The 13,464-nt window shown below is 44.6% G+C and overlaps 1 protein-coding gene across 1 annotated transcript; it reads right to left on the bottom strand.

Annotated features, from left to right (window-relative positions):
- Positions 1 to 4,800: 4,800 nt before the first annotated feature.
- Positions 4,801 to 6,851, bottom strand: LOC137917135 (transmembrane protein 230-like). Its single transcript, XM_068760024.1, has 4 exons — positions 6,828 to 6,851; positions 6,577 to 6,741; positions 6,007 to 6,129; positions 4,801 to 5,731 (listed from the first exon to the last, which is right to left on the bottom strand). Exons 2-4 carry the CDS (start codon positions 6,670 to 6,672, stop codon positions 5,591 to 5,593), a joined length of 360 nt encoding a protein of 119 aa, XP_068616125.1. The 5' UTR covers positions 6,673 to 6,741; positions 6,828 to 6,851; the 3' UTR covers positions 4,801 to 5,590.
- Between the last annotated feature and the right edge of the window lie 6,613 nt (positions 6,852 to 13,464).

Below are 13,464 nucleotides of genomic sequence, written 5' to 3'. Positions count from 1 at the left end.
CAGCCGTCACGAAATGGTGGACGAGATCACGCATGAGTGCATCGTCTCGACCAGCAGCGGAACGCCCGAAGAGACCCGACCATACGAACACCTACAGCGCTACCTGCAGCCGCGGGCAAGGGTTAAAGGTCAGATCGTCCCGCTGATCTCCTAAGGAGCGTCTCTGAGGGGACGGTGGTCGACGGTTTACGAGTCTCACAATGACATCACAGGATATATAACATCACCCCCCCCCCCCCCCCTCAGTTAGTCCAGTAAACGGCGGTCAGCTCAGTAGCGCGTGTGGACGCCGCTGACCGGATTGCAGTGACACAAATAGCTTTGGATCTGGCCGTGACGTAGCCTCCTGGACTGTTTGTCCATCACACGCAGAGTAATCCCGTCCTCCTGCTCGGTGTAATCAAATCAGAGATCAAACTCACACAAGGACACGGTGTCATGTAGCAGCGCGGCGATCAATCACCGGAAAATCAAAATCACCAATCACACACTGCAAACCATCACAGACGGGTTGGACCGCAGCGATCGACTGGGCTGCAAACCATCAACCTACTGGTTGGACGGCAGCGATCGACTGGGCTGCAAACCATCAACCTACTGGTTGGACGGCAGCGATCGACTGGGCTGCAAACCATCAACCTACTGGTTGGACGGCAGCGATCGACTGGGCTGCAAACCATCAACCTACTGGTTGGACGGCAGCGATCGACTGGGATGCAAACCATCAACCTACTGGTTGGACGGCAGCGATCGACTGGGCTGCAAACCATCAACCTACTGGTTGGACCGCAGCGATCGACTGGGATGCAAACCATCAACCTACTGGTTGGACCGCAGCGATCGATCGATGCTCGCTGGCTCTGACATGGAAACCTAATTTGCTATCGATTGGCATTTACTCTAAAGGAAATGATCCGAGGACTCACTGGGGCCCCGCCCTCGTGCCGGGGAAAGCCTTATGGATCCATGGAGAGCTGCACTATTGTGTCATAATATTGACCAATGAGCAGCGGCTGAGCGTTCTTAATTTACTCACACAAAGAGGACCTGGATTGGTTTCCCGTTTCCAGTCCAGTGAAGGTGAAGCAGCTGAAACGTCCTCCTCCTAAGTCTCTGTCCTTCCCTGCCCCTGACTCTCAGGTCAGTGGCATAAAAGCACTTTAAAAGCCCCCCCACAGTGAGATGAGCGGAAGGTTAAAGGTCAAAGTGAGCAAGCTAGAGTCCCGTGTTGAAGCACAGCGCTAAAGAAGATCAATAAGGGATGCTAAACTGAATCTGACACGAGTCCCGAATATGAACCTGAAGCGTTATTTTACTTCTCAGGATTATCTGTCGCTACGTGGAATAAAAGGCTTTTCTCGAGGCTATGACATATAATAGCGACCATTTACACTTACAGTACACCGCTGGGGCCTTAAACCTCCAACCTCCTTCAGCGATGAGTTTTTTCATTTAGCGTCAGACTCCACCGAGGCTAACAACAGACTCCGTGCTAACGGCCGTAATGACCGAGCAATCTGGAGAAAGCACTTTCAACTCATGAATAATTAGTACCTCAGTACAATCAGTTTCCTCCTGCAGCAGACGATCTGCCTGCAAGCCGCACGCTGTTCAGAACGGCGAGAGGATCGAGAGAAAGCCCGATAAATGGATGGATAAAAGTGAAAAGTGAAGCCTGATCCAGGATCTGACATGATTTCAGGCTAGATTCCTCTTTTCCTACAAGTATATCTGATAAATGCAAACCGCTCCTTGCATCTCGCTGCCACCTTTTAAATAACGCAAAAGAACAATTCAATCTTTCGGTAAAGAATCCGACTGAATTCTGGATTATTTTTTTTAGAGGAAAAACACGATAAACATACGTTTGAAGTCACCGACGGCTGAAAGCTGATTACGGCAGGCAGCTTTTAGTTCTGAAAGTCAACAAAACCCTAACGCAGCCTTTATGGCCCAAAACGAGCGATTACAGGTTCTAGAAAAGTGTGTGTGTGTGTGTGTGTGTACACGTGCACCTCTATTCCCACAAGTCAGAGTGAAACACAACCAAAACAAAGGACAGGGGTCGCTACACAACACATCGAATGACTGTTACGGACACTCCTCATGCTGCACCGTGTACAGCAAGAAAGTACTTTCTGGAGCACATGCAACAGAGGATCTGGATTCTTTGCAGCCCAGCAGTGAGTCGTGATGCGCAGCCCCCCCCCCCCCCCCCCCCCTACAAGACAAGTGCTTCTTTTGTCTGACTCAGGACACCAGCTGAGAGGAGGCAGCCCTGAACTAGAAACTCTTTCTTTCCTCTTCAGTGAAATTAACAATCGTTATTCTTTATTTTAATAATGGGGGGGGGGGGCAGGATTTATTCCGGGTCAGCACAGGGTGTCGAACCTATTCACAGTTGTATGACGGTTTTAGCCCGTTCAGAGATGACAAGAGGCGCGTCAGACACCGTTGCTTTGTTGCTGTGGTGTAATCCGTTCAGGAGGGTAACAGAATATCATCCCTGCGGGGGGGGGGCTTCAGACGCACAGCTCCTTACCTTGCTTAAAGGCACTTTTCCCAATTGGAGTTCAAAGTATAATCTTTCAATCCATTGATGCAGACCAGAATGAGCAGTTCATCTCCTTCTGTCCAGATGGAAGTGAGATAAAAATAATCATAATAATAACTTACGGGGATTTTTAAAATAAAAAATAAAAAAAAGACGAATTAGACGGATACAACGCAGCTGTCACATTTTTGTTCTCAGTCCGTCCGTGGATCAAAAGAAAATAGATCAGATCCCGGCATCCAGGATCGGACTTGCTAAAAAGTACTTTGTAATTTCAATAAAATCCATTAAACCGGGCCCGTCGTTTAAAGTCCGTTTAAACTTTCCACGCGTTGGCTTTTATGTCCACGGTCGTCTCAGTCCGTGCTTTCTGTGGGTACCTCTCATTCAAAAAGTGAGTTCATAAATAGCTTCATAAAAGGTGCAGAAACGGCGCACGGGTAGTGCAGTGCGCGTTTGCCGTCAGACAAGCGCAAGTTTCATCCGAAAGCGAGCGCACGGCTGTAGCTCCTCCCCCCCTCCTCCTCCTCCTCCTCCTCCCCCTCCTCCTCATACAGACGCTGTTTGAACTAATTACAACACTTCCTGTTATACCTTACAAAATAAAACCCAGACAGGCACACAAAAAAAAAGATCATGGATGCTCCAGCAAACGGGCCATTGAAAGGAAGAAATGGCTACGGCCCAGAGTGTGCGTTTCATTCGCATCAATTTGTGACGTGATCATTGAACCTTGAACCTTGACAGCCAGGGTGTAGCATACAATATGGCGATGGCATCAAGTATTGTGAATCATGAAACAGGTGTCATCAGCATTCGTTTGTGGCCCTGCGACAATCATCTCGTCTTCAAGAAGATAAATGAATCCATGAAAAGGCCCAAAGAATAAAACCACGCTTTTATTTTGAAGGTAAACGAATCGATTTCCGCTACTTTCTTAGCGCTGCTGGTTCAGGCGAAAGCGCCTTTTTCCAGGGGAATGATTTGAGGACGGTAACAAAAGGCAAAGAAACACCTAAAGGAAACGTTTTACCTTGGAAATATGAAATAAAAACACAAATTTAACATTTGCGATGCAAAACAGCAGCGAAGTACTCCAAATATCAAATACTTTGGTCCTGATTCTCCATCCGCCAAATACTAACAACCTTAAAAACACCCATTTACGAGATATATATATAAAAGAAAAAATATATATTTTAACATTTAAAATATTTGCCAATTCAGCTAATCCGGTAACAACTCTTTACTATTAACATTTCTAGCTAACCATTAAAGCTTCGCGTTAGCTAACGACTGAAGATCAAGCTAGCAGGGGAGCCGATCCCTTCATTATCATTACATTAGCTATTAGCTATATATTTATTATGATGCGTCTAATCCAGATTTGTTTTTGTTTTTTGTATGTTATTGTACAAAATATTGAGTTTGACAAACCTTACTCTAAGATAAAGAGTCAAAAATTACGGGGGGGAAAAAAATATTCATTGACATTCCAACACAATTATAAACTGACGTTTTACAAAAGAAGACCAAGACATGGAATTTATCATTTTACCATCAAAGAGTTTTATCATCTTACCTCAAAACCATTCCTTCTGACATCCCCAGAAAGTTACTGAACAAAATACAGTCAAATATAAACCGTTCGTTTAAGTTTGATATTTCCGTCTAGTTTAAAGTAGCCAATCACCTGCCGAGAAAAGGTCTGATGACCAGAAGGGGGCGATACTGTCCAGTAGGAGATCAGGTGAAAGGCGACGCGCTTCCGTATTTACTAAGGCATAGAACTTCAGTAATATATTCAGTAACTATTAATATTTACTACTATAAATTGTACACATTTATAATAATAATTTCATTTATAATAATAAATGCATTTTAGGTTCATAGCCATCACGTGTATCCCCTCTTTATCAGTTTCCTCCTAAAGACCATAAACATGCTTGTGTGTGTGAATTGAAGTCTAAGGGGTGAGTATGTGCAGATAAATGTTCCTGTATCTTATAAACAGCTCCGGTACTTGTTAACGTTTACCTCATATCAGCATACTAGCTGCTTATTAAATACTAATGAGCACAAAATCGAAGCACTCACTACCAAGATGTGAAAAATACAACTGTTCATCTCTTCCAGTAGAAAGTCAGCCTTGAAAAACAGTTCTGTTGCCGATGTGATTCGAGCAGCTTGTGGTTGGACACATTTTTTACAAAGAGAACCACACACACACGGGCAACATTTACAGGAGGAGGTCTAGCCTTGTCTTTTATTCTTGCGCTTTCAAATGATGCAGAAATATAAAGCATAGGCTAGAGGTAAGGTTTTCATGTAAGTTGATCCTAATGGTGTGTGTGCATGTTTGACAATGTTAGCTCTCACAGGTCAGCTGCACCATATGGAGACCAAAGGATTGGAACTAATCACACGAAATCCTCTGAGAAAGAACAGCATTAAGAAGAATCAGCTGGTGGGTGGACTAACTGTGCTGTACAACACATAAACTACAGGAGATAAACCATGAATACCCAATTAATTATCTACTGCCTGCTACAAGCAAACAGAATGTCGTGTGAAGCAGGCTTGTTCCTTAGCCGGAACACATCGGATGCTTCTATTCTTGGTTTCACTGCAAGCTAATTTTGGGATTCTATCTTCCTCTACCTCTGAACAGAGATAAATCACCTGAAATTGAAAAACCCACAGAATTTTGCTATTTTTATGTCATTTTGCATGAGAATTTTTGGATTTTGACAAATTACTCAACTCAGAAGGCTTTCAAGGCTGCAAACAAATGTGTCTGTTGTAGCTCATCACAGTACGGACGATGTTATAACGTAGTGTATAACACTACTCAGTGAGCAGATGATTCAACAACGACAAATAACAGAGTGCAAATAAAAGAAAGTTATCCAATGACCGCTGTGAATGCATCAGTTCATAAAACAAATACACAAATCCTGTGAATTTAACATCGAACACTTCCAGCTTCACAGAATCTATTTAACCTTCAGGGTGTCACGAAAGCTCTGGGCTTTGTCAGTCATCAAAGTCGGGAATATCGTCGTAGGAGTAGCCTTGGTAGCCCCTTGCAGCATAGTAAGCTATTCGGAGGTGGTAAATTCCAGGCAGGAAGACAAGGATCCCAATGATAAGGACAGGAACCGTTCGGTCCGAGTGCTGACAGAGAGAAAACGTTACAAGGAGACCTTTAAAACCTGTTATAAGGAAGATAAATACATTGTTCAATACACCGTCTGTTCCATTTGCTGCCCACGGGAAAGCACTACAGGTCCCACAAAACACAAGGAAAGTTCCTTCCCCACTACACTAAGGATTCAAAATGAGCTGCAGTAATGATCTGTGTTTTTAAGGAACACTTTGACAATAAAGGCATACTGTTCTATTCTATTCTGTTCTGTTCTGTTTGGTAGAAGCTATGTACAAACACTCACTGTGACTCCGAAGTATCCGGCCAGGAGAAGGGCACCGATGACGATTAACAGCGAGCCGATAACAAAGAGGACTGCGGCCAGGGCGATGGCTTTGTACGGGACTTTGGGTGGACTCTTCTTGAACTGCAGAGCAGGAGACATGTTTCATTAGAAGACCTTTCAGTGACAAAGCAGCATTTCTGTGGCGATTCCCCTTTTAACCCACTCGCATTGAAATGAACAAAGTTATTGAAAGAGTGCGACTTTAAATCAAAGATGGGATCAAACTGGAGGAATTTTTACTTTCTAATTTCTGCCACATTAGACTTCAAGCCTTCATCGTAGGGCTTTGTAGCACTGTTGCTCCATTTATTGAATAAAAGTAGTTTAGAGTGCATTTTTGTAATGAAAAAAGTTAAGTTAAAACTTAAATATTAGGTCACTAGGTTGAATTTTACGCCCATCTATAGTATTTATAACAATAAGTCTACACTTATAACAAGGCGATAGAAAATAATACTTAATCACGTCTGAGCTCGCCCTTTTTCTAAGGAAAATGTCAACACTATTTAAGCAGTTATATGTAGTTACCTGTAAATCGATGTAGCCGTCGTCATCGCTAGCTAACCGGGAGTACCTCACGTCGCTGCTCGGAACCCCGCTGGACACAACGTTCCGGGCGGGCATCTTCAGCCAGGCTTTCCAAGTCGTCAGCTCGGCTACAGAATCAACACCGACACGGCGGCCATTATTCAGCTGGAAAGTAAAGTAAAAAATATTACGCCATATTTGGTGTAAGGCCGTTAAAATGTTTCGTAAAACAACTTCTAAGAGCAGCTTACGGCGAGGCGTTTTATTGTTTTGGATCCTTTACAAACGACTTCCGCGTTTCCGACTGATTTGAAATGCGCATGCGCGCGTCATAGCGTCGTACTTCCGCCTTTGTCCTTGAAAGTTATACATGATGACAAACAACCCTGTAAAATTACCATTAAGTTGAAATGTTTTTCTAATAATGAATATATTGTAAAATGATTCTTAAAAGACGTTCCTGTGGTGTTACCTGTGTTAGTCACACTATTGTTTTATTTTGAAAGGTTAACCGGATGTGCCGGACCCTACTTCCCTTTTTTTCCAGGTGGACTGGATATTCTGGATGTTAGTCCATTCTTGTAATTAAATAAAGAAAAACGTGATGCTGTATAAAGCTCCAACACGCAAGTTTTACAAATGTCAAGATCAAAATTCCTTTAAATCGATAATAGGACTTGCCAAATGTACTTTCTCGACTTGCACCGATCTGTGTTTACAACAAGAGGGCGCTGTCGTGTATGACCAAAATGACTTCAGACTCTCAGTGACGTCTCTGTGCGGATGTTCATTTCCTGAGACGTTCCCTCGGGTCACATTTATAATCACACAGTGAAGATAAAGTTTCTGTCGAGGATGTAGATTATATTTAAATCTTTTATTAAATCCTGTGCAACAGAAGACGAGACACGCACTCTTCTCACAAAGGATTTTATAGCCAGAGACACAATCTTATACTTATCAAAAACAATAATTACTAATCCGTAATGCAGAGAATGTTGTTGTTGTTCTTGTTTTTTGTATGAATGTATCTGACTGACTGGGATGGGGTTCAATAAGTTTACTTCTACCCACTCCATTTTGAGCATCAGGTCTAATTGTTTTTCTATTATGGACTGTACAGCTTTTTTTTTTCTGTATAATCTATTTTATTTGCTTTTCTTTGGCCACAAAACTCCTCGAAATAAATAAATAAATGTGACCTTAAATCAGATCCCCCCCCCCCCCCCCTCCAAAACCAAATACGATGCTTTTCTGTATTGTTTGTGCTTGTAAGTTATCTCATCCGGATGTGGTCACCTCCCCGGTCACGCACAGCAACACGCGGTTCGGTGAAGGATCGGCCGTGAAATAAGGCACACACAAAAAAAAACCCACACACATACACACACACAAATAATATTTGCTGACACTTCCCCTGAAATGAATAATTAACACTTCTGTTTGGTATGCCACAGTTTTTCCTTCCTCTTTTCAAATACCGCTGCTAGTCTGTGGAAAATTGGACTGTCACATAGACAAATATAGATCCCCCCGTAGGCAGCGAGCGGCCTGACCCTGAATCTACCGAGCGACATGATTGAGTGCATCTAAAATCGAAGATAAACGTCCACATGGTGGTAAAGAGCGGAGCTGGCTCTCCGGAGCGGTAATAATAAAGTGACTGCATGTTCCTATTAGAAGTGCTCGCAGCATCGATGCACTCTTACTTCTGAGGAACCTGCCGGCAGCGTCTCAAATGATTGTCAGTGCGCTTTGTGACCTTGACAACGAGTCGCATCGCATGTGGTTTGAGGCCTAATTGTTTCAGCGCGAGAGCCTTGAAATCATTTGTGTTTCATGCGCCCACATTTTTCCGCCCTGAATGTTTTTTCTCTCGATATTCTGACGCATCGTTAGATTCCACATTCGAACCTGGTGGGACGACCGTCTCTGTAAATCTATAAAGTAGATGTCGAGTAAACGTGTCTTATTCTTCTGCGCTGATTCCTGAGAGAAGAGCAGCAAAATAGAATAAAAAGATCAATCGATCGCAAGAAACGGCTTTTCCGATTCTTCATTTATCAGATCCATCATTTTTAAAGCCAAAAGATTAATGAGAAATGAAGCGTCTTTGTGTTTCCGACGAAGCAATCGGAAGATGCTCGAGGAAATTGTGGCAAACATTTCTCACAATCTTCCACGTCGCTGCTTTTCTCCCTTTTTGAGGGTTTTGGGATTCGAGAAGGATTTTCCTGTTAATTGCTTCCGCCAGGGAGGTTCTGTTTTTGTTGGTGTTCATCCATCTCTCTGTCAGCAACATAACTCAAAAAGTTACGGGCGGATCGTGATGGATTTTCAGGAAATGTTGGGAATGTTAAGGAACTGTTGAATCCATTTTGGTGATGATCCAGAAGAGATCCTGGATTCTGGATCACTTTGAAATCTTCATTAACGTTGCAGTCAATGGCGCTTGAAAATTTCTTCCTCAATATCTCGGTTGATTATTGACCGATGTTTATGGAATTTTATACAGTCATGTAGGGTGGGGGGCTCTATCTCATCACCAAATTTAATATGAATTGGATCCAGATTTTGGACAGTATTGGGATTTGTTTTGGTTCACTTGTGTTTGGGCCTGCTGTGCATTTAATATTAAAGACAGAGATTTGTGACAAGCGTCGTCTTCTAGTCGAGTCGATTCCACGTCGGAGCAGGTCAACGGATTTGCTCTGTCTTTAATACCCGAGGAGACAGATCCAGTTAAGGATCCGTCCTCCACACAGGAAGTTCTGTTTCTGCTGCCTTCACCGAGACGCTGTGGAATCCGGAGAGGACAAACGGATTTGTTGCGTCTTCAAAATCAGATCAGATCAGATCCAGAAGAATCCACCATTACTGAACGTGTTAGTGAATAACCTCTAAACTAACAACAACATCAAAGTGAATCCAGTCGATAAAGGTTTGTTTTCATGGATAAAACAAATATCAAACAAATAAAGATAAAATAAATGTAGGACAATAATCTTTGGTGTAAATCTGAGCTGCTTGATGTCTCATTGATGGGATGATTTAAATGATAATGATGCTGGTGCGGGCGGGGCGGAGACTGTAACGGATGTGTGTGTGTGTGTGTGTGTGTGTGTGTGTGTCCGGGTATGCCACTTAACATTAAGAGTGCTGCGTTTAGGCCATCCTGTTCAGAGCGGAGTTCTGTCTGCGGAGATAATTAGGTCCGTCTTCATTACAGCCATTTGCTGATGGCACCGGCCCGGAGCCCAAACCGTTGTATCGCTCCGACATCGTGAGACCCCCCCCGGCCCGAGGCTCAGCTTTTTCCTCTTCATCCAGGATCAGACGAGGCATGCGGGGGCGGTGCTGCAGGTGCTGCAGAACAACCAGCAGATCGAATACTCTCACTCAGAATTTCATTTCATTTCGAAGCTCCCCGGGACGGGTGAAGGAAATGAAGGATTTGTGTGTACATGCATGTGTGTGTGTCCGCCCCCCCCCCCCCATGTATTGAATAAATGATGAGCGGCCCGCATGTTCACGCAGCGGGGGGGGGTTTCTGACAACGTCAGCCAGTCACTTTGGTCCAGACTGAATGATCCCAGCATGGTCCTCAGAGGACGATCCCCGCTGGCCCCTGATACGATAATGAGAATGAGAACGAGATGATACATGACTTTCGCCTCCACAGCAAGTCAACCTTCTCCACTTCGTCCTGTCCTTTGCATCGCCCCCCCCCCCCCCCCCCCAACGCCAGCCACTCTCATGTCCCCCCCCCTCACTACGTCCTTGTATCTTCTCCTGGGTCGTCCTCTAGCCCTGTTGATAAACGACAAGCATCGATGGTGAATGAGAATGAGAATCCCGCAGGTTGAAGCTGAAGCAGACAGACATTCTGCTTGAGGACGGTTCCTCCACGAGGCTCTTTCGGCTCATCGGCGTCCAATCGGAAACCGGCACCAATCAGACCTCGAGCCAAGCGAGCCGGATGACGATGCTAACGACTCACACGAGGCACCGCCAGTCAAACGAGACACTTCAACCGCGTCAGAGCGGCTGTGGCGCGACCTTGATGGCTGCCAGGGAGGAGCTTAAATATCTGCAGTAGCCACAAATCTACAGACTCTTCAGAATTCCCCCTGCTGGATCATTCATTTGCTTCTAATTTGGGTATTGATCCACTGACTTTTTGAGCTCCGCCAATTTCGCTCCAAGACTTTCAAGAGTTTGAGGATAAAACATCTCAATTAACCCAAATTGTTTCTGCTACATATGAAAAATGAAAAATATTGATCCCGACCAGCGACAGAGCTCAACATCTTCTGAAGAGATTGGCATAAAAACTGATGGAGATTGTCAGGGTTCCCAGAGGATGAGCCCTGAATCCTGGACTTTTTCTTGATCCATCGATTGATTGATTGATTGATTGATTGATATAATGTTATCAGGGCCCGGGCTACAAGTCTGAAAAGTAATCATTAAAGAAGAAAAAAAGTTCTTTTGTATTTTGGTGCATTTCTTTGGTGAGTTTTGAAGTAATTTAACCGAAGACGATACGAATTCATCAGTTTAAGAATAAATACATCGAAACAACCGGATTCTAAAATGAAAAAAAGTTGTCTTTGCAGACCAAACGGCGATGAACAGAATGTTTTTTGTACTAAGTATAGTATTATACTTAATACTATTCTTTTCTAAGATGCTGATGAAAGCCGCTCTCCTGTTCCGTCTCTGAGGATCACTCGAGTGCTTTTTCCTCTTCAATCTGCGTTTCAGTTGAGAGGCTCGTGTTATTTAATGCGTGGGCAGACAGCCGACTGCTACAGGACACTCTACATGACGAGGATGCAGCTTACCCCACCCCCCCATGTCAACTATTTTTCTTCTTTACCACGCGGCTCCTCCTCTTGCCTTCGTCCATGAAGTGGGAATCGCTTTTCCTCCTTCGTCTGCTAAACTGTGCACTGATCGCTGGACTGATGATTCCAATCTGTGCCGTTAATCCCTTGTTTTTTGGGGGGGGGGGGGTCCACGTTAGAAGCATGAGGGAGGTGGGAATCTGCTTCTGTAAAATGGATGTCAGCCTTGGATGTCTCGGTTGCCTCCGTGATGGAGCGTCTTTCTTGCAGAGCAGCCATATTGATCGCAGTATATCTCAAACCTTAAACTCAGCAGCCCGCCTCGCTGCACGGGCGGCTCAGACAGGGAACGGCTCTTCCATCAGATCTTAGACAATAACGAGATGCAAACAGGGGGGGGGGGGGGGGGGAGCACAAAGGAAATGTGAGAGCGACGTTTCACTCGTGTTCCTTTAGTTTTTAACTGAAATGTTTTACTCTTAAACGCTGAGTCACAATAATGACGCACCAAAGATAAATGCTCAGTTTAATGATCGACCTTCGGTCCATTGTGCACGGACGAGGCCATCGTGCGTTTGGAGGGCTGGGAAGTGCGCTCCTGGTTTCCGGTTTGTCGTCATGACGCAGATCAGACGAGGCTAGATATAGGGCGAGACGGCAGGCGCTAAAAACGGCGTGGCGAAGGCCTCGGCGTTGATTGGACGGAGAGGCTTGTATATTAGCCAGATGTTTACCTCGCAGTTGGTCGGAAGCGTCTCAAACTGTGAGCAGCAGCAACGGAGGAGGATCCAGGAGTGAACAAAAGTCAAGGCAGGGCAGATTTCAAAGCCTTGTTAGCGCTTCATCGTAGCTTCACTGACCTGCAGACAGGTAAACAGCAATTGAGGCTTCAGGCATGTGCATGGAGCATTCATTCATTCATTCATTCATTCATTCATTCATTCATACATCCGGGTCGTCGGACCTACTGGAGCCGATCCCAGCAGTACGTCGAGAGGCGGGGCTACACCCTGGACACGCCGCCAGTTCATCGCAGAGCCACACGTGACCAATTCGCCTTTATGTTGCATGTTTTTGGCTGCGGGAGGAACCCGGAGAACCCGGAGAGAACCCACGCAGACACGGGGAGAACATGCAGACTCCTCACAGGAAGGCCCCAATTTGTATTTGAACCCGTGACCTCCTTGCTGGTGAGGCAACAGCGCCACCCACTGCGCCACCATGAATGAAACAGAGGAGGTTGTTTCTGCATCACATGCAACCGTTTAGTTCTTTCCTTTAACTTGGGAGAGAATCCATCGCCGGAGACGACTGTCGACTTCATGATGCGTGACTTTCTGACACTTTCTCGCCACCGTGAGACGAGCGTTTTCCAGCGTTTTCATCCATTGTGACTGAACCGCTCGATGGATTTTCGCGGCACCCGGTGCCGCAGCCAGACCTTGTAAATGTGCATCTTTTTTTTTTCTTCTTCTCTGGAACAAGATCAGGCATAAATAATAATAAAAAAAGCTTACAAGAGATGTCAATGAAATACTGGGCTGTGGGGAGGGAAAGGACGGGAGGTCATTAAGAGAGCTACAGACATAAATCACGCTGTAATATATTTAAATGACCAAATTAGCAGTCTAATAGGGCTGCAATTGCTGCATTGATAAATGGGATGGAGGGGAAAAAATCACTATATTCTGGAAAATGAAGGCGTTTAAATATGATAAAGTTCTGGAGGACAGAATAATAAGAATAACGAGAAGATATCTGTGATTTTGGGATCAAACTGAGCAGTTTAATGCTTTTAAAGCAAAGAGCGGAGCCATTGTTTTACTTTAATCCTCTACTCTAAGCCTTTAGTCTGATATTTCATCCTGAATTCGACACCAGAAGCTTCTCCTCTCCAGTTTATTCTTGCACTTTGGCAGTTTGACGCTCATTAATGTGAAGTTCCTGAATGAAAAGTCGTTTTTGGCGGACGGTGACTTGTTGCGATGACGCACAAGGGGGTGATGCTGAGAGGGGGTGAGCGGGGTGAGATACGAGG

The sequence above is a fragment of the Brachionichthys hirsutus genome, unplaced genomic scaffold, assembly GCF_040956055.1.
Source record: "Brachionichthys hirsutus isolate HB-005 unplaced genomic scaffold, CSIRO-AGI_Bhir_v1 contig_1341, whole genome shotgun sequence".
NCBI classification, from domain to species: domain Eukaryota; kingdom Metazoa; phylum Chordata; class Actinopteri; order Lophiiformes; family Brachionichthyidae; genus Brachionichthys; species Brachionichthys hirsutus.
This window is presented reverse-complemented; position numbering and strand designations above follow the sequence as displayed.

What these genes read in the sequence shown, in the direction of transcription:
- LOC137917135 (XM_068760024.1), bottom strand. Translation starts at nt 6,672, where the DNA reads ATGCCCGCCCGGAACGTTGTGTCCAGCGGGGTTCCGAGCAGCGACGTG. An exon ending in ACGGCTACATCGATTTACAG is followed by an intron (nt 6,130 to 6,576) that starts GTAACTACATAT and finishes CCTGCTCTGCAG; the next exon opens with TTCAAGAAGAGTCCACCCAA. An exon ending in CCGGATACTTCGGAGTCACA is followed by an intron (nt 5,732 to 6,006) that starts GTGAGTGTTTGT and finishes TCTCTCTGTCAG; the next exon opens with CACTCGGACCGAACGGTTCC.